Genomic DNA, 19148 nt, shown 5'->3' with positions numbered 1-19148 from the left:
TGAGCTCGCACGCCGCGGTGGGGGTGGAGTTTGTGGCGGGCGAGCCGAGCCTCGGAGCGGCCGTTTGGCCATGGCGCACCGCTGCCTGCTGCTGTCGCGCGGCTGCTGCCGGCGCCGGGGCCTGTCCGGGGTCCTGACGCTGCAGCAGCTGCTCTCGAGCCGGGGCCCCTCGGGGCCGGGGCTGGCGCAGGTGAGTGACACCGCGGTGCCGGGGTGGGGGAGCTGGGGGGCCGCTGTCGGGGGGGGCGGGGACGATCGCTCCCAGGCCTGAGAGTGGAGCTGGGGTGACCCGCCCTGGCGGTCCCGGTGACCAGCGTGCCCGGGCGCGCTCCCCAGGGCCAGCGTTTAACCCGGGCCCGGCTCCTGGCTCCGCAGGGGGCTTCTTTCCCCCGGCCAGGGCGCCTGAGATTCCTCGGTGCCCGCCGCGCAGGCCCTGGCGCCCCCGGGCAGAAACGATGCAGACCACGGCTGCGTCGCGCCCTCCCCGGGGTCTTGCCGTTGGGTGTTGTCCTTAAGGAGCCGGGGATCGGGGTGCCCCGGCCCTTCGGCGTGTCTCTGCCAAGCGGGAGCTGGAGGCCGGTCTCCAGGGCATCAGTGTTAACGCAAGGTGGGGGGCCATGGCGGGGGGGAGAGCAGGGCCAGGAGGACGCTGGACGCTCCGCTCCGCTCAGAGGATTCTGGATCCCTGCGAGCTGTTCACAGCTCACCCGTAAGCCAAGGTCTTCTTTAAAAATATATATATATATATCTCCTGTGGTCACTTTAAAGGGAAGTGACGGGAATTGGAAGCTCACAGGTGCAAGCTTTAGGTTGCAGATTTGAATCTGGGCAAAGACACAAAAATCACTGTCAGCCGTTGGCTGTTCGGCTCTCGGGGAGATGGTGTGGCCTCTGTCCAGCTCCTACAGCACAGGTGTGTGGAGCACAAAAGCTATCTGAGCAGTCACCCTTATTCGTAATCGCATTGGATAGAGAGGGAGGATGATCTTGTGACATGGCACTGGACAGGGACTCCATTTACTTCCTGACTCTTCCACAGACTGGCTCTCAACCTTTCCAGACTACTGTACCCCTTTCAGGAGTCTAATTTATCTTGCAAAAAAGAAAAGGAGTACTTGTGGCACCTTAGAGACTCACCAGTTTATTTGAGCATCTCTAATGTGCCACAAGTACTCCTTTTCTTTTTGCGAATACAGACTAACACAGCTGCTATTCTGAAACCTAATTTATCTTGCATACTCCCAAGTTTCACCTCACTTACAAACTAAGATATAAAAATACAAAAGTGTCACAGCACCCTGTAACTGAAAAACTGCTGACTTTCTCATTTTTACCATATAATTATAAAATAAATCAATTGGAATATAAATATTGTACTTACATTTCCATGTATAGCATATAGAGCAGTGTAAGCAAGTCCTTGTCTGTGAAATTTTAGTTTGTACTGACTTCAGTAGTGCTTTTTATGTAGCCTATTGTAAAACTAAGCAAATATCTAGATCAGTTGATGTACCCCCAGGGTATGTGTACTCCTGGTTGAGAACCACTGTCCTACGTGACCTTTGGCAAGTCACTTAATGTCTCTTCCCCAGTTTCCTATTTGTGATGGGGGAATAGTTCACACTGTTGCTGCAAAGATACATGAATACTTATGAAATGCTTGGGATACTTCAGCATGAGGTCTGAAAGCCTTAGTCTATACTTCCATCTCTTGGCATAGTTTGTTTTAATTCTTAGTTTCTTTGTGCAGACTTTAGTGAGGCCTTAACTTTATCAGGACAGCTTTCTTAATGGTTTGTTGTAGGCAATGCCACTGATCATTAAGAAAGTTGAACGCTTACTATTATTAATGGGTATATTCTTACTCAAAATTGTGTGTTTTCCTTTTAAGAATTATATTAAGGAGGTAGAATATACATGATGATGAACATTAGAAATGTAATATCTTAATTAGAGTATCTTCAGTGGAAAGCATAATTTACAAGAAACTGAAGTAAACTGTGGAGATAACCATATGTAACAATGGGCTGTGCCTACCTTTATGTAAGCTACTCTGGTCTGCTGTGCCTGCCTTTATGTAAGTTAGTTATACAGTACTGTATTTTCAAAGGATTAGTCTTTATTAGAAAGCTTCTACTTTTTTTCAAAACACTCTTATGCAGTAGCTGATGGTTGTCAGATAATTATAAGGATGTCAGCTGGGTCCAATTTACATTGTTCAGTTTAAAACAGTGGCTCTTAACCTTTCCGGACTACTGTACCCCTTTCCGGAGTCTGATTTGTCTTGCATACCCCCAAGTTTCACTTCACTTAAAAACTACTTGCTTACAAAATCAGACATAAAAATACCAAAGTTTCACAGAACACTCTGACTGAAAAATTGCTTGCTTTCTAATTTCTACCATATAATTATAAAATAAATCAATTGGAATATAAATATTATACTTCAATTTTAGTGTATAGCATATAGAGCAGTATAAACAAGTCGTATGAAATTTTAGTTTGTGCTGACTTCAGTTGTGCTTTTTACATAGTCCCAGGGGTGCACGTTCTCCTGGTTGGGAACCACCAGTTTCGGACATTTTAAAAACATTTTTGAAGTTTTTTCTATGCAATAAATAACTAGTACTAGTGTTCTTTTTATTTATTGATAACCTCTTGATTTTTGGGAAAAGATTCATTTTCTGTTGATGTAATTGAAAATGGTGATTTTCTGTGCTTCTTTTGTGTTCTTGGTAACTTTCTGTGGATTAGAATTGAGGATTTAGTGACCTTTCATCTTTTCTTTTTTGTATGGTGAAAAGTTCTGGTGGGTGTCTTTTTAAATACCCAGCAATGCTGCCATTTTGTTTTGCAGCACAAGATTCTGAAGGAGAGAGAGCATGAGGCAACATTTATTCAGTGCTACAGGTCTTGTATTTGTCTGACACTGTTAAATAGTGAGTAGAGTTGCATCACAGCCTTAATGTAAGTCAGGTATAACTTACTGACCTGTATGCTCTCTTCACCTCTCCATTGTGGACTATTTTATATCTGTGAGTGTTTTAGCAATATTGTTAAAAAATGCTCATTAGGTATCATTATCTTTCCCTAAGATGAAGGTTCCTTGGAGCAATAAAGAATATTTACTTGCGTGTTTTTATTTATTTATTTCAAATTCCTTTGTCATGGCAACTGTTTTATCCCCCAGATTGATAGGCTGGGCAGGGTTCCCCTGTATGGTTCATGAAATGGCCTAAATGTTTAGACAGCATGAAGGCAAAGTATGCTTCATTTGCTCTTTCTTCTTTCCCCCTTTGAAACACCTGAAAGTATCATATCATTTTAGGTCACTCTGGCATTCCCATTTCCAGCTAACCTAAGAATAGTTTCCCTAAAAATAGCAACATGTGCTAAAACTGGATTTCCATGACATTTATTATACCGTAGTTATTAGCTTGAATGTGTAACATCTTGACTGTAATATTCCTTGATAGAGTAGCCTGGGCTTTTAGATTATGCAGATAAGTTCACATAGGAATTCTAATAATTGTTGAAAGTACTCAGGTGGGGGAGAAGGGAACTGAATTCATTTTTAAAATTAATTAACTTTGGCACAGGTCTATAGTCAGTATAAACATGGGTACAATCAAGACTGTCTAGTGATTCAATGTAGGTGACTTTTACTTCCTTCTTTATAAAATATATTTTGTAACTCTTTCTTATGTGTGTCTTACCTGAGGCACTGTTAGAGACATTTTAGCAACACATTTTGTAGTCTGCAGAGATAAATACAGCAGTGTACTAGCTCTTCTGCTCCGGTCTGTCCCCATGCTATGGCATATTCCTGATCAACCAAGTCATAACACAGTTTAACCCCTATTTATGCTGGTTATAACCTGGTTTACCCATAAACAATCTTAAACTGTATGAACACAATTGTTTTCCGTGATTAGATGGAGCAAAAGTTGCTGAGTATTCTTGCCTTTTGTTCAGTTACTCTGAATTTGGATCATGAATAAAATAAATAGTCTCCCCAACAGACCTTCATTAATTTTTGGTGTTGCAGGAAGAGAGGTAACATAGAAGAGAAGGTGAGCCAAAATTGTCAGACATAGTTTTCTTCTGAGTTTCACTGCTGCTTCTTTTATCACTTCCTTGTCCTTGAGATGCATGTAGATTATTGTCTCTATGCAAAAGAATAAATGGACATAAATTAGACATCAAGAATTGTAACATTCAAAAACCAGTAGGAGAGCACTGGACAGTCTCCCTGGACACTCAATAATAGACTTAAAAGTGGCTGTTCTTCAACAAAAAAACTTCAAAAAGAGACTTCAGCGAGGAACTGGAATTAATTTGCAAACTCGACACCATCAAATTAGGCCTGAATAAAGACTGGGGGTGGCTAGGTCACTACAAAAAGTAATTTTCCCTCTGTTGATACTCATACCTTCTTGTCAACGGTTGGGAATGGGCCACATCCACCCTGATTGAATTGGCCTCATTAGCATTGACATCACCCTCCTCGCCTCACACCGCCACTTGTTAAGGCAGCTCCCGTCTTCTCATGTGCTGTATATTTATATTTGCCTACTGTATTTTTCACTCCATGCATCTGAGGAAGTGGGTTATAGCCCATGAAAGCCTATGCCCAAATAAATTTGTTAGTCTCTAAAGTGCCACAAGGACTCCTCACTGTTTTTTATGAAATCTGTATTAACCAGAACATGGACGGAATCAAAACAATAATATGGAATCCAGCGCTTAAAAAAAAATCCAGCGCTATACAAAACAGTAAAGACATCTCCTCATGGCAGCCTCAGGGCCAGAGGATATGGAATTAATTTTTTTAATGGAAAAAAACTAAATTTGAAAATCCGCAATAATAAAACAGATTTCATTGGGCCCTAAGTATGACAATAGAAAATAAAGATGGAAGGGAGGACATCAACAGACTGAGAATTCTTTACCTGCTAGTCTCTATATCAGAAGTGAATAACAAGGAGATGGGGGAATTCATATGAATGAATGCCCTAATCCAAAAAGTTGGAATGGATCAAACTTTGTTCAAAAGTCTTTAATTAAAACCTTTTAAAAAAAAAATCCCAAGATTGGCAACAGCTTTCAAAGGACAATATTATAAATGCAATTTATGGTGGCGTGATGGAATTCTGTGAAGCAGCATATCAATTTCTTTTTTCCATCTTTGATATTAGATTCACCCTTTGGATAGAGAGTCTATTTTGCAACCAGAATATTTTGAGCATAACATAATTGCTAAACTTTAATAACATTGAGTTTTCCTTCACAAGTGCAACAGAGTGAAGATAATAGGACCTTGCATAGATATGCAAAGCCCTTGTTCTGGTTCACAGTGATGTCAGATGCTAGACCTGATGCAGTTATTTCTGTTGAGTCACCCAGTGTCAGGGTAGTTCACTTTTAGCAGTTCCCTCCAGGAGCATGAAAGGGTTGAATGTCCCTTTGAGGTAGAGGGAAGTAGTGGCAGGGCAGTGTTCCCTCTATTTTTTTTATATCCATGTGCGGAATGAGTTTTGTTATATGTACCAATATGGAGGTGATGTTTGGCGGAGGTGGTGCCGAGGGTTTCAGAGTGTGGGAGGGAGCTCAGAGCTGGGGCAGAAGGTTGGGGTGCAGAGGGTGAGGGCTCTGGGGTGGGGCCCGGGATGAGGGGTTTGGAGTGCAGGCTGCCCCAGGGCTGTGGTGGGAGAGAGGACACCCCCAAGCCTTGTCTTGCCGCAGCAGCCTGGGGCTGGGGAAGAGTACCTCTCCCCACCGCAGCAGCTGCGGGGCTGGCACAGGGAGAGAGGAGCATCTCCCTGCCGTGGCAGCCCTGCACACCCCTGCTTGCTCCCTGCCTACCCCCTACCTCTCTCCTCTCCAGGCCCCTGTGGCTGCATGCCTGCGTGGCCCTTGATAGCCTGCTGCATGGTCTTGCAGCTTGGAGGGAATTTAGGGCATAATGGTCTCCATCAGGGGGAAAGCCTCCGAGCAGCTATTTTTAGGAGAAAGCTTTACTTAGCTTAAATAACTAAAAAATATAAAATTTACCTCCAGGAAGTAGGTAAATTTGGATCATATTCAGAATTTATAGTCTCTCTTTGGAAGAAAAAGTGAACTCCACCTTACCATAAGATTATACTACACTTCATTCAGTATATTCTAAAAGTTTTAAGGATCATTATTCAGGTAACATTAAGTTTTAACTTAAAATAAATTACATCTTAACAATTAAAATGGTTTAAAATGCATCCTTTCTAGTGAACTCTAAAATCTAGACCCCTGCAAACCAGGAAGGTACTTCAATTAGAATAATATGAACTTCTTGTGAGTCTGTTGTAAATAGATCCTCATGTATATAAAAGCTTTAGATCTGCTTTAAGATCTCTCAAATAGGTTTTTCAGCTCTGTACAATATGCACCTTGGAGCTCTGAGCAGATCCTTCCTGTACAGAAAGAATCTGGATTTTTTTTTTCATAGAAACTCATGCCATACCTGTGAGGATCTCACCTGCCCAACCATGCTCAGTGCTACACTTCAAGTACACATTAGCAGATGATGTGAAAAATACATTTAGTAATATACTTTAAATTATCCTATGTCTGAGACTGTATGAGAAATATAAGTGTAAAGCTAAATATCTGCACTGTGTACCATATGTAATTATTTATAAGAAATTTTTTTGTGCATTTCATCTTGTTGCCCAATCTTCATTATTGCTGGCAAAATTATAGATTTGTACAACAAAGGTAACAAAGACTTACCTATTCCAGAAAACCATGTGATTAATTTCTACCTTTTTCCTCCTAATATTTTTTTCTTTCTCTGCTCGTATCCACAGCAGTTCTTACCAGGGTGGATAAAAAGCAATGACTTCTTTAAAAAAAAAAAAAAAAATCAGTTTTTTTTATATTTAAATAGTTTTTTTCTCCTCAAAAAGCATTTTATCAAAAAAATCCGATCTAAAGATAGTTTTAATTAAGATACATTATAACTCAAAGATATCTCATCATGGAATAGGAATTATAAATTCTAATTCTATAGTATGAGACAATATATTCATGTAATGTTTAAGAAAAGTTTTGTAAATGAGTTTCAATAGTTCATGGATTAGGGACCCAATCTTATGGGGTCCCAGGGACTTCTGTATAGATTATTTAGGTTAATCTTTCTATCTACCTAATGGGACTCAGTGCTCAGTCTACCATCAGAGATGCTTAGTTTTGCAGTTCTCGAACTGTGGATTTGTCTCTCCAGCGATAACATGCTTGTTAACAGCAAAAATGTTTTAAATAAATAATAGATAGAGGTGAGAAATAGCAGACCTCAACCCTATTGTCCCTCTGCAAATTTGTGTACACAGAATCAGTCCCTTACCTCTCTCTAAAAGTGCGAAGTTTCAGAAAGTTCAGTGAATAAATGATTGTTGGTGACAGAATAGATCTGGACAAGAAGAAGAAGTCTGGAGATAAATGTGAGACGGGAGGGACAGGCAGTAGAAACAAAAGTGGAACTGTTTGAGCAGCATATTCCAGAAGTCTTGAGGTCTTTCCTTCATTGATTTGAGATCTACCATAACATTCTCTATCTAGAAGGGAAAACCTATAATGTCAGTAGGCCGTAAAAGAGACCCATCTATCTCTGAGTTGTGAAGAATATGTATTAAGGTTACTACATCCAACAAGAACGCACTTTTATGTAGAAATCCATGATTAAATCAAGTCTTCATGACTAGTGATCTAAATCATGATTTAAATCAAATCCACCCTGATTCTTACTGTATTAGGGTGGAAGAAAGAATCTTCTGACATACTATGTAAAGTGTAAGTAGTCTCTTGGCTTATCCAAGGCCATGATCAAGTGTCTTGATGTTTTTGGTCTTTTGTCCTTGAGATGAAAACCTTGTCTGTGTCTCTTGGACTTTGAAGTGAAAAAATTATCTAAGGTATATCTGATGACTGGTATCATCTAAAGATTTTTAAAGAGATTGATTGAAGACATCTGTAACACTTTCTTGTTATCTAATAGTGTTTGTACTTTATCTTTCAGCTCCATGAGCAAGTTACCACTAGAGTGACTACTAACAAAAGTACTGTCTTGGCAAGTGTAATTGCTGCTTACAGAAGACTCTTCTCCCAACCTCCTAAAGGTAATTATAACTTCGCAGTTGTGAGTGAAGTGGAACTCATTGAGTCCTATAATGAGTATCACTCTGATGTTTCATTTGGCCCTATTGTTCTCAGAGACAACGGGTTCCAGCATTAAATGGCCACTGATCACAAGATGGAGCATTGCATGTTAGGATCAGCAGACTGCACCTCCTGTTAAAGATGAGTAACTGCAGTTTGCTCCATCTTACACAATTTAAACTGGTCTTCAGGTTCCTGACAAGTGGCCAGCTCATCGCTCCGTTAAGCAGAATTTGCGTATCCCTGGTTTATAACTTTGTGTATGGACTAGAAAGTTCTGATGAATTGTTAATAAAATAGTGCTATAAATGCTTATTTTTCTACCTGCATGAGTTGGGTTCTTTATACCCAAAGATTTATCAAATATATGGTATGTATAATCTAATTTAGACATTGATAGTGCAGTTATTTAAATATTGCTTAATACATAAGTGGTGCTTGATAGATAGGAAGAAGGACATGTTCATGTTGTTGGTGAATCTTTGGCTAGTTTTTTCACTACATCCCTCAATTTTTCCCCCGTCCACTACTTGGAGGGTTAGTAATGAAAAAGGGTTGGTAGTTAAAAGGCAAGATTCTTGTCCAACTCATTTTCTAGGTTTTTCTTTTTTTCAGTACCTTATTAAAAACCCTTTCTTTCCTTGACTTGAAGGGCAATTAGACTTTGGCTCAATATTAATTTAATAAGAGCATAAAAACTACTTATTTTTCTTTTACAAGTAAATATCTTCAATCTAAATAAACCAGATCTTTTCTGCTGAATATTACGAGTTCTTCAGTCTTGTGGAAAGAGTCACCACTGATATGATGCTAATAACTTATATGATGCAGGGTGATAAGTACATAATTCTTATTATTATTATATTTTGGTGCCCTCACTAATCTTCATAAAAGTACTAGTAGCTAGAAATATATCAGCTCTTTTAATGTGTTCTCTTAATAGGATTTGAAAAGTATTTTCCTAATGGAAAGAAAACTAATGAATCCAAAGGATCAGCTGGAGAAACAAAAGGTACTAATAGGCTGTTCCCAATTCAAGCTTTGCTTTAGGATACATATTATTTCTATTACTATGTGACTGATATTATCATATTAGATGTTTGTAGAAACCATGCTCCACATTGACTCTGAACTGCAGACTACATTAAAATCTTTTCAGTTCCATATGGCATGTAGGCTTTGGAGTCAGTTTTTGCTTCCCCTTATGCCCCTCCCAGTCTGGTATTCTAGGATGCGTGTTCAGTGCCCATTTAATGGACATAATCACATGATGTACATATGTAGATCTCTGAGCCTTTCCCAGAACAAGTTAAAACATCTGCTCCTTGTGCAGGAAGCAACCACAGAAACACTGTTCAAAGGGCCAGGCCCCAAGCAGTAGCTCTGTGAAGGGTATAGCTTGAAGAAGAGGCTGGCAGTGTCAGTCCCATAGAGTCCCTTGCTCAGGTGTGGCAACCATTTGGTATTAGATGTATTAAGGGTCTGATTACAAGAAGATAGGCAGTAATCCTGCAGAGCCTGTTGTGAGGAGGGTGATCAGCAGTCACAGAGGCACAGTTCAGAGATCATGAACTCTTATCTCTGTATTCATTTGCATTGTCTTACAACTAGGATGTCAAACCAGACTCCAGATTCTGTTGTAAACACTTCCTGAACATTGAAAGAAGTAAGCAATGATCTATAGGCCTAGATATCCAAGGGAGTTTTAGTCAGATGATACTTAATGCTGGTAATGGGCCCCAGATTGACAGCCCTGGACAAGTCCTCCATTTTTTTTGCAAAATGGGGACAGAGTTAGTATAATCTTCCACACATTGCCCAGCCAGTACACCTCCTTCATGTTCTGGAAGGGCCAAATCTAGGGAATGGCATATTTAGTTCTTAACTTCCAAGATTAGTGGAATACAAATAGCGGTACTCTGCTTTGATCATGGTCATGTGATGTGGCCATCTGTTGATTAAGAAGTGGACTACATGACTGTTTGAGGGGGAAAACAGAAAAATGTTTTCATATTTTCTAATTGATTTCTGAGGTGCTTTGCATTTGTAAACTATTGTGGATTTCGGGTTAGTTTTGTTCTTCAGCAAAGCTTTTATTTAATTATAGTATAAACAGAAGATCCTTGTGTTAGTCTGAGATTTCTGTAGGACTTTAAAATGTTGTTAATGTGTGTCTTTTTTTTTTTTTTTTTTTTTTTGTAGAAGCAAAGCAGACTAATGCCCAGCGACCTCCTGGGAGTAACAGTGGAGGGGGAGGAGGTGGTGGAAAAAGAGGTGGCAAGAAAGAAGACACTGGATGGTGGGCCAGATTACAGAAGGTCTTCACTCTAAAATATGTTTTGTGACACCGGCTTACCTTGTATAAACAATTTGTGGTGAACCAATGAAAGAATATGATTTTGACTGTATGGAAGAAGTGCTTAGTGTATTTATAGTGAAGCTTTGAGGGTATATCGTTGGCTTTAAAAACTTCTTATTGTCAGGGGAGACTGATACTATTTTGGTGGTTTTTTTAGAGGCACTGTAAGGATCTATAGACCAAATTGATAATAGTTTTCATAAAGTTTTGGTACATTTAATGAATGTCAGTAACACGAGTCATTTTGGCCCTAGAAATCCAGTTGCCATAAACATAGCTTTTCTGGAATTTTTTGACTCCATTAAATGTAACACCAAGGATTGCAATAATTCAGGGTAGAAATAATATTTCTCTTTTCGGTTTCTTTATTCTGTCTGACAGCACTTTGTGTATAGTCACAGCTTCTTTCTCCTGTATAGGTCGATCAATTTCCCCTTTTGTTTGTGTGGGTCTTGTACACAGCAATGATGGAAAGAGAGAGGTTTTAAAAAAAAGGGGTGGGGGAAAATGATTGCAAAACCACAAAAGTTGTCAGGAGGACTTGGGACAGGAGTCAATATCTGAAAACTCTTTAATTGGTTAGCTTCCAGGTTGACTGCATCCTATTACTGTTTATAAAGCACTTTTGAGATCCTCTGAGAAAGGTATTGCTGTGGAAATGACATTGTCTTGTCTTTTGAATATAAAAAGTACTATATTTTGGCAAATTTAGTTCAGTTTAGCTTGATGCCCTCCTTGTTTAACTTTGGGAGCAAACAGAAAATGCACAACTGACATCTGTTCTTTTACCTTACACTTCTGTTCTAGAGAGACAAAAAAAATTATTTTGTTTTTCTTCTTTCCGTGTCCTAGGGTGACTTTCCATGGGATGACAAAGAGTTCCGGTTTTACTTCATGAGCAGTTCTATTTTCTGGGCTACTGTTACGTATTACTTTTTCTTCAGGAACTCCGGCAGAGAAATCACTTGGAAAGATTTTGTCAATAATTACCTTTCTAAAGGAATGGTGAGTAATAGGTATGGGGAATCATAAAATGAGAGATGGCTAGTTTGGGCAACAGCATTGGCGTGACTTCTGCACAAAAATACTCTGGGTATGTCTACACTTCGAAATTAGGTCGAATTTATAGAAGTCTATTATTAGGAATTTTATACAGTTGATTGTGTGTCCCCACTAAGCGCATTAAGTCGGCAGAGTGCATCCATAGTACCGTGGCAAGCGTCAACATTCGGAGCATTGCACTGTGGGTAGCTATCCCACAGTTTCTGCTGCCCATTGGAATTCTGGGTTGAGCTCCCAATGCCTGATGGGGCAAAAACATTGTAATGGGTGGTTTTGGGTACGTCGTCAGTCGCCCCTCCCTCCGTGAAAACAATGGCAGACAATCGTTTCGCACCTTTTTTCCGTGCAGACGCCATACTGCTGTCAGCAGATGGTGCAGTAGGATTGTTAACAGTCATCCACCGCTTCCGCTGCAACTCTGTTCTCCTGGTGCCATGAATCCACTTTACAGGTCCTCCCATCGTTCTGTATAAATATCTATTCTCGTGGCATCCGTCATCATCCACTGCTTCTACTGCAACTCTGCTCTCCTGCAGACGCCATACCACGGCAAGCATGGAGCCTGCTCAGCTCACCACTGCTGTTGAGAGCATTGTAAACACCTTGCGCATTTTCCTGCAGTATGTGCAGAACCTGAAAAAAGCAGGCAAGGAGGCGACGACCGCACGATCACGATAGTTATGAGGACATGGACACAGACTTCTCTCAAAGCACGGGCCCTGGCAATTTGGACATCATGGTGCTAATGGGGCAGGTTCATACTGTGGAATGCTAATTCTGGGCCCGGGAAACAAGCACAGACTAGTGGGACCGCATAGTGTTGCAGGTCTGGGATGATTCCCAGTGGCTGCAAAACTTTCGCATACGTAAGGGCATTTTCATGGAACTTTGTGATTTGTTTTCCCCTGCCCTGAAGCACCAGAATACCAAGTTGAGAGCAGCCCTCACAGTTCACAAGCAAGTGGTGATAGCCCTCTGGAAGCTTGCAATGCCAGACAGCTACCAGTCAGTTGGGAATCAATTGGGAGTGGGTAAATTTATTGTGGGCGCTGCTGTGATCCAAGTATCAGGAAAGATCCCTCTCAGCCAAACACGAACAGCTTGGCACGAACGGGCCTCCCCACACTGCATGACAAAGGCTTTTAGAGTACCTCCAGGAGAACTTCATGGGGATGTCCCTGGAGGATTTCTGCTGCATCCCCTGACACGTTAACAGACTTTTCCAATAGCTATACTGGCCGCAAATGCATCCCAAGTCTTCAAGGCAAATTAATCATTAAACATGCTTGCTTTTAAACCCTGTATTATATTTACAAAGGTACACTCACCAGAGGTGCCTTCTCCAGCTTCATGGTCCGGGAGTCCGCCTTGGGAGAGTATTGGCTCCAGGGTGATGAACAGTTCCTGGCTGCTGGGGAGAAGGGATTCTCCGCTTGCCTGCTGTGCGCTATCCTCAACCACCTCCTCCTCCTCATCTTCCTCATCCCTGTTGCGTGAGACTCCCCCCTTGCAGGTGTCCACGGACAGTGGTGGGGTAGTGGTAGGGGCCCCCCCCTAGAATTGCATACAGCTCATCATAGAAGCAGCATGTAAAAGGGGCTTTGACCAGGATTAAATCGACATAACACTGCTAAATTCAACCTAAACTCGTAGTGTAGACCAGGGCTCTGAAACATACTAACAAAGGTAACTAATAAATAGGCTTGGCAGAATTTAACTCTTACTGTTTTGTAAGTTTGACAATTGGTATCTATTTCTACTTTTAAGAAAAAAAAACTTGAAGTTACAGGAAGACTAAGGTTGGGGTTAGGGCAGTGCTGACCATGGTGTTGCAGGAGGCTCCCTGCATGACTGAGACACCTGTATAAGGTATGCAGGAGGCTGCACTTGCACTGACAGTTACTGATGGATTTTTTTCATCTATTTCAGTGTCAGCTGAAACTGACACTACCAACATCTACTGATTTAAATTGAATCCTGCCAAGCTACCAATAAGACAGTCTTAATTCAGTTGAAAGGGGCACTTGGCTGTTACACTGAATCAAGTCAGAGCCCTCATTTCAGAAAAGCATTTTGAAAGTTTTATTGCACCAGACCAAGAGAACAATCTCTTGGGCTTCTGTAAAATGAAAGCCTAACATTCGGCTAAATTAAATGTGCAGACATTGTTCAAATACAAGGAATTTCCCCTCTCCCCCATTCCTTTTTATAGTGGCTTCAAATACACTAAAATAAGTTGTTTTAGGGAGGGAGACCAAGAAATGGAATAAATGTTAAAATAGTTCAGATTTATCTACTTTAAGTTTCCTTTATTTAGTTTAAATTGATCTTTAAAGACACTGTCAGGTGTAAGGAAAACCATCCATTTGAAATCTAGTCCATTTTAAAAACATTAAAAATAGCTTGTGATATCTGCCAGAGCCTGTCTGCTAGTCTTTGAGGTTTTTTTTACCTGGTGTATTTGACATCACTTTGGGTTTAGCCAATTTCAATGTTTCCTCGGTATAGTCAGTTATTTTCCCCTTATTTGTGTGGGGTTCTTACACGATGACAACAGAAGAGGTGTTTTTTAAGGGAAATGATTGGAAAAAGACATTGGGATTCAAGGCCAGGCATTACTTTTAATTGACTGGATTTCAGCTTTCTGGTGTGTTTTTTATAGTTCCTATTGCAATGTTAATATGGCTAGGTTGTGTGTATGTTGTGTATTGGATGATTGCTTATACAGTTTAAATAGGTGGCTTTATATGTTTTCTGTAATGTGGTAGAATTAAAATTGTTGTAACTTAATTTTTGAGCTTCCAAACTTGTTTGTTTGAAAATTTCAACCTTACTGTTGTACTGATGTGCTTTGCAGCTTTTTGGATTTAATTTCATTTTGAGTGTGGGAGTAGAAACCTACCTGATTATTTTGTGAGTTCCTACAAGTGTATGCATGTTTGATGCACAAGCCATTGTTTCAATAGTTATGCAATGACATAATTATTTCTGTGTTCTTGAATCTATACAGCTGATTACTTCATCATGTTTTGAGCCTAATTTTCAAACTAAGATGCTCCAATAGGATGTCTTAATCTTGTATTTGGATACTCATGTTGACATCTCATAGAAGTGTAGGGCTGGAACGGACCTCAAGAGGTCATCAAGTCCAGCCCCTTTTATGAGGCAGGACGAAGTACACCTACACCATCCCTGAAAGGTGTTTCTCTAACCTGTTCTTAACCTCTGATAATGGGGATTCCACAACTTTTCTTGGAAGCCTATTCCAGTGCTTAACTATCCTTTAAGATAGGTTTTCCTAATATCTAACCTAAATCTCCCTTGCTGCAGATTACTACTTGTCCTGTCTTCAGTGGACATAGAGAATAATCGATCACCGTCCTTTTTAGGACAGTCCTTAACATATTTTGAAGACTTTTATCTGGTGCCCCCTTAGTCTTCTGTTCTCAAGACTAAATATGACCAGTTTTTCAACTTTTTCTCATAGATATGTTGGTTGGGTGTTTTGTTTTTTTTTAAAGACCTTTTGTCATTTTTGTTGCTCTCTTCTGGATTCTCCCCAGTTTGTCCATATCTTTCTTAAAGTGTGTCACCCAGAACTGGACACAATATTCTGGCTGAGGCCTCACCAGTGCTGAGAAGAGTGGGACAATTGTCTCCTGTATCTTACATGCAACACTCCTGTTAATACACCCCAGAATGGTATTCGCCTTTTTTGCAACTGCATCACACTGTTGACTGATATTCAATTTGTGATCCCCTGTAACCCCCAGATCCTTTTCAGCAGTAGTGCTGCCTAGCCAGTTATTACCCATTTTGTAGTTGTGCATTTGAGGGTTTTTTTCCTTCCTAAGTGTAATACTTTGCCATTGTCTTTATTAAATTTTATCTTGTTGATTTCAGACCAGTTCTCTGATTTGTCAAGGTCATTTTGAATTTTAATCCTAGGGGATCCCACAAGATGTGTGCCCCCTCCCTCATCTCCAGCTTGACTGTGAACTGTTGATGACTACTCATTGAATACAGCCTTTCAACCACTTTTGCACATACCTTATAATAATTTCATTTAGACCTCTTCTGTGATTAAAAAAGCCTATTAGGTCATCCAGTCCTCCTTTCTAATGCAGTAGTCTTCGCTGTTGATCATTTATTGAGACTTATGTAGCTGACTGTCAAAATATGAGATTTGGGCACCCTGTTTAGATTATTATATTTGAAAATTGGGCTCTCGCTGTTTATTTGCACGTCCAGTTACTGAAATAAATGTAATTAGATATGTGTATTCCCACCTGAATGCAAATCGGTTGCCCACTAGAATGGAGGATTAATGGAGTGTTTTGTTTCATGAAGAGAAGTGTTTTCCTGTGCATTGGCACAGCTGTCCTGCTGTAAAGGATGTGGTGTAGACATGGCCTAAGTGACTGAAAGTTATTTTTGACAGAATGGCCATCTCAGTATTAACTGTAGCTTCTCAACTATAAAATCTCAATCTTAATTTTTCTGCTTCTGTACATTAAAAGGAAAATTAGAATTACACACTATTACACCAGCGGTGAATCGGGGATGCATTTTAAAATGTTTCTGTAAAATTATCTGTAGTGCATTCTAAAAATGTTTCTTTATCTTGCAGGTGGACAGACTAGAAGTAGTGAACAAGCGCTTTGTTAGAGTGGTCTTTACCCCAGGAAAGTCTCCTATGGAGGGGGTAAATTTTAGTTTTGAATATGGATAAATGTATTACAGAAGGCAGCAGAACTCTTCACTTCAAATACAAAATTGTTGCTGCAGAAAACTTGGTCTGTCTATTACCATTCTCTCCTATTTTAACTTTCGTAGGATTACCTTTAATGTTCTGACTATTTTGTTTTCCTGTCTCTCCTGCTTCTGTTTATCCATGCTCTACCCCTATAAGTAGCTGAAACCAAGGCACAATTCAAAACTAATTTAAAAACTGTTTTGTAGTTGTTCTTTCCTTCCCATGCCTACTGTCTTAGTCCACGTGCGGAGCCTTCAGAAATCTGTGTTTCAGCAGCTAGTAGTTTCCTACTGTAAATAATCCACAACATACTGCACCATCTAGTATTGAAAATCCTTTAGTAGTACATGCATTTATCCATAAACTCACTTGACTGCCCCTACCAAAAAAAATGGAATCTTCATGATTTTCCAAGCTTCACTAGCTAAGTGAAAACTGAAGAGATGATCTGGATTTTAACTCTTCCATTGTCTTAAGAAACATAGCTCTTAGGTTAGTCAAACACTTCCTGGTTCTCCTTTGGAACCATTTCCCTGTAACCTGGAGAGGATGAAAGCATAAGTCGTGGCTAAAGTGCTCCAAAAAGTAAAGTACCCAAAAACAAGCCCTAAACTTTTAAAAAAAAAAAAAAAAAAAAAAAAAAGTTAGTGCTAATAACTATCACTATTCCCTGTAAACTACATACACTTGTGGGAGTGGACCAACAATTTTCCATGTACCACTCATGTCACAGACTGCCACTCACAACTGCCTATTTCTCTGGGGCGGGTGCTGCAGGGGCTTTTTGGCTCATGGGGGCAGAGGCGAGAATGTGACCTGGAGGGGCTGTAGTGGCTGCAGCGGTGATTGGGATCGGTGGGGGAGCAAGTAGGATATGGGGTGATTGGGTGAGGGCTAAGAACAGCTACCCTTGCGAGAGAGATGCAAACTGCCGATACCCATTTCCAGCCTGGGACTGACTGGGCTGTTTCCTCCACCACCACCATTGAGACTCAGCTGCTCCCCTCTGTCCCAATTTAGAGCACCCACCCTGCTCTCCCTCTTATCCCTGACACCCGGACTGTCCCCCACTGTTTATATGGAGCACCCGCCCTGACACCCTGACCTCCCCTGCAGCCTCATTTCACTCTGCTCCTCATGTGCAACACCCACCCACACATGCCCTACTCCTCTTACACCCCTATTCCTCTGCTCCCTCCACCCTGACACTCAACTCCCCATTCCCATTCAGAGTAGCCACCCCAACACCCCAATAAGACTTTTTTTTTTTATGTAAGTTTGCCCAAAGACTAAAATCCAGTGCTCAGTGGAGTTTGTGGCCCATGCAGCAGAAAGAAAACTTAGGGGGAATGTTGATAACTATTGAAATGTTTGGGTTTGGACGACAGTACTGATCATTTCAGACATGCTTAATGTTTAGCAAGCTGGATGACTTTACCACTGGTCATATCCCTAAAACATGATTACATATTCTTAAAAAGTTATATGGTTGTCACTTCTATTTTTAGACTGTAACCAAGAAGCTTCTTTTCCAGACTATCAGCTTTTGCTGAACCAAAGTCTGGACATCCCTCCAGTGTAAAATGAAATATGCAACACTTATTTCATCAGTGAAGCTAATGTGATTTACTGCTCACATTGTTTGTACACTTACTCTTTAACCTATAAACCATGATTGGCCTTGGTTTCTCAACCAGTTAATGGTTAGAGTTACAATTTTATGCAATAGCAGGTTTTCAGGGCTAGTCATGGTAAAAAAAGACAAATCCTAGAAACATGTTTCTTAAAGTAAAAAATCTGGTCTCATTGTTTAAAATCTGAGTGTGGTGTGTTTAACAGAAACAGTGCACTAACTGTTAAGCATTGTGATTAAAAGTGAATAGTTGAGGTGCCATAGCAAGCCAACTTTTGTAACTTAGTTTCACAAAATGTATGAAGAAAACTTTTTTCTTTTCAAACCTGAGAGTGAGGAGCCTCCTTCCTCTTCAGGTGAAATAGTCTTTACTAAGACCAAGTGGCCATTGTATATTTGCTGGGCTGTTGCGTTCTCTCTCTGCCTCATAGGCAGCCCTTGATTTCCCTTTGAAGATTTTAATGTCTGTTCTAGTCAGCTCATTGAATTCACCCTCTCATTAAAAAGTTAAAAAAAAAAAAAAGTCAGAATTTAAGCCTGTTTAAAGTTCATGAAAATCCTGGCATATATGACTTCTGTGATTGTAATGATCAAAGTCAAGCCTAAGTAATGGTCCTCCAGTAAGAATTTGGATGATATGAGTTTCCATAAATGTACCTACTAAATCTAAACTCATTCTATTCTGCAGTAAATATAAATTACAATTTTGTAAACTAAAGTAAATATTTCAGTTCTGAAACAGTGAATCAGTCCTTTAGTCTGAGATTAGGCCACTGATTTTTGTCTGTTTTTAATCTTTAGATGGATTGTGATGAGGTTGAAACAAATTATTCCTCTTGTGATCATAATTTTGTTTTTTTATAGCAATATGTCTGGTTTAATATTGGTAGTGTGGACACTTTTGAGCGGAATCTGGAAACTGCACAGCAAGAGTTCGGAATAGAAGGGGAGAACAGATTACCTGTAGTCTACTCAGCGGAAAGTGATGGGTAAGAAGCTGTTTAAACTAGATATGTTGATAAACTTGTTCTTTCCCAGTGGAATAATGGGGATGTCCTGTATTCATATCATGGCACACTAGATGGCAGTATTATGAAAAGCTCACTTCTGCTTTGACCTTTGTGTGTGTTTAATATGCTGTACAT

At 40.3% G+C, this 19148-nt stretch overlaps 1 protein-coding gene across 3 annotated transcripts in view; it reads left to right on the top strand.

The window, feature by feature from the left end:
• Nucleotides 1–7: 7 nt before the first annotated feature.
• Nucleotides 8–19148, top strand: part of AFG3L2 (AFG3 like matrix AAA peptidase subunit 2) — a 43664-nt gene continuing 24523 nt past the window's right edge. For 2 of the 3 annotated variants that reach the window (XM_073331636.2, XM_073331635.2), the window contains exons 1-7: nucleotides 9–190; nucleotides 8054–8153; nucleotides 9137–9205; nucleotides 10396–10511; nucleotides 11405–11557; nucleotides 16245–16319; nucleotides 18868–18992. In XM_073331636.2, the coding sequence (XP_073187737.1) occupies nucleotides 71–190; nucleotides 8054–8153; nucleotides 9137–9205; nucleotides 10396–10511; nucleotides 11405–11557; nucleotides 16245–16319; nucleotides 18868–18992 (758 nt within the window). In that variant the 5' untranslated portion in view covers nucleotides 9–70. Of the gene's footprint in view, nucleotides 191–8053; nucleotides 8154–9136; nucleotides 9206–10395; nucleotides 10512–11404; nucleotides 11558–16244; nucleotides 16320–18867; nucleotides 18993–19148 lie in introns of all 3 variants that reach the window. The other variant, XM_073331637.2, reaches the window with a different exon arrangement.

The sequence above is a fragment of the Lepidochelys kempii genome, chromosome 2 (assembly GCF_965140285.1).
Source record: "Lepidochelys kempii isolate rLepKem1 chromosome 2, rLepKem1.hap1, whole genome shotgun sequence".
Classification (NCBI taxonomy): domain Eukaryota; kingdom Metazoa; phylum Chordata; order Testudines; family Cheloniidae; genus Lepidochelys; species Lepidochelys kempii.
Note: the sequence above shows the minus strand (reverse complement) of the source record. Positions and strands in the feature narration are given on the sequence as shown.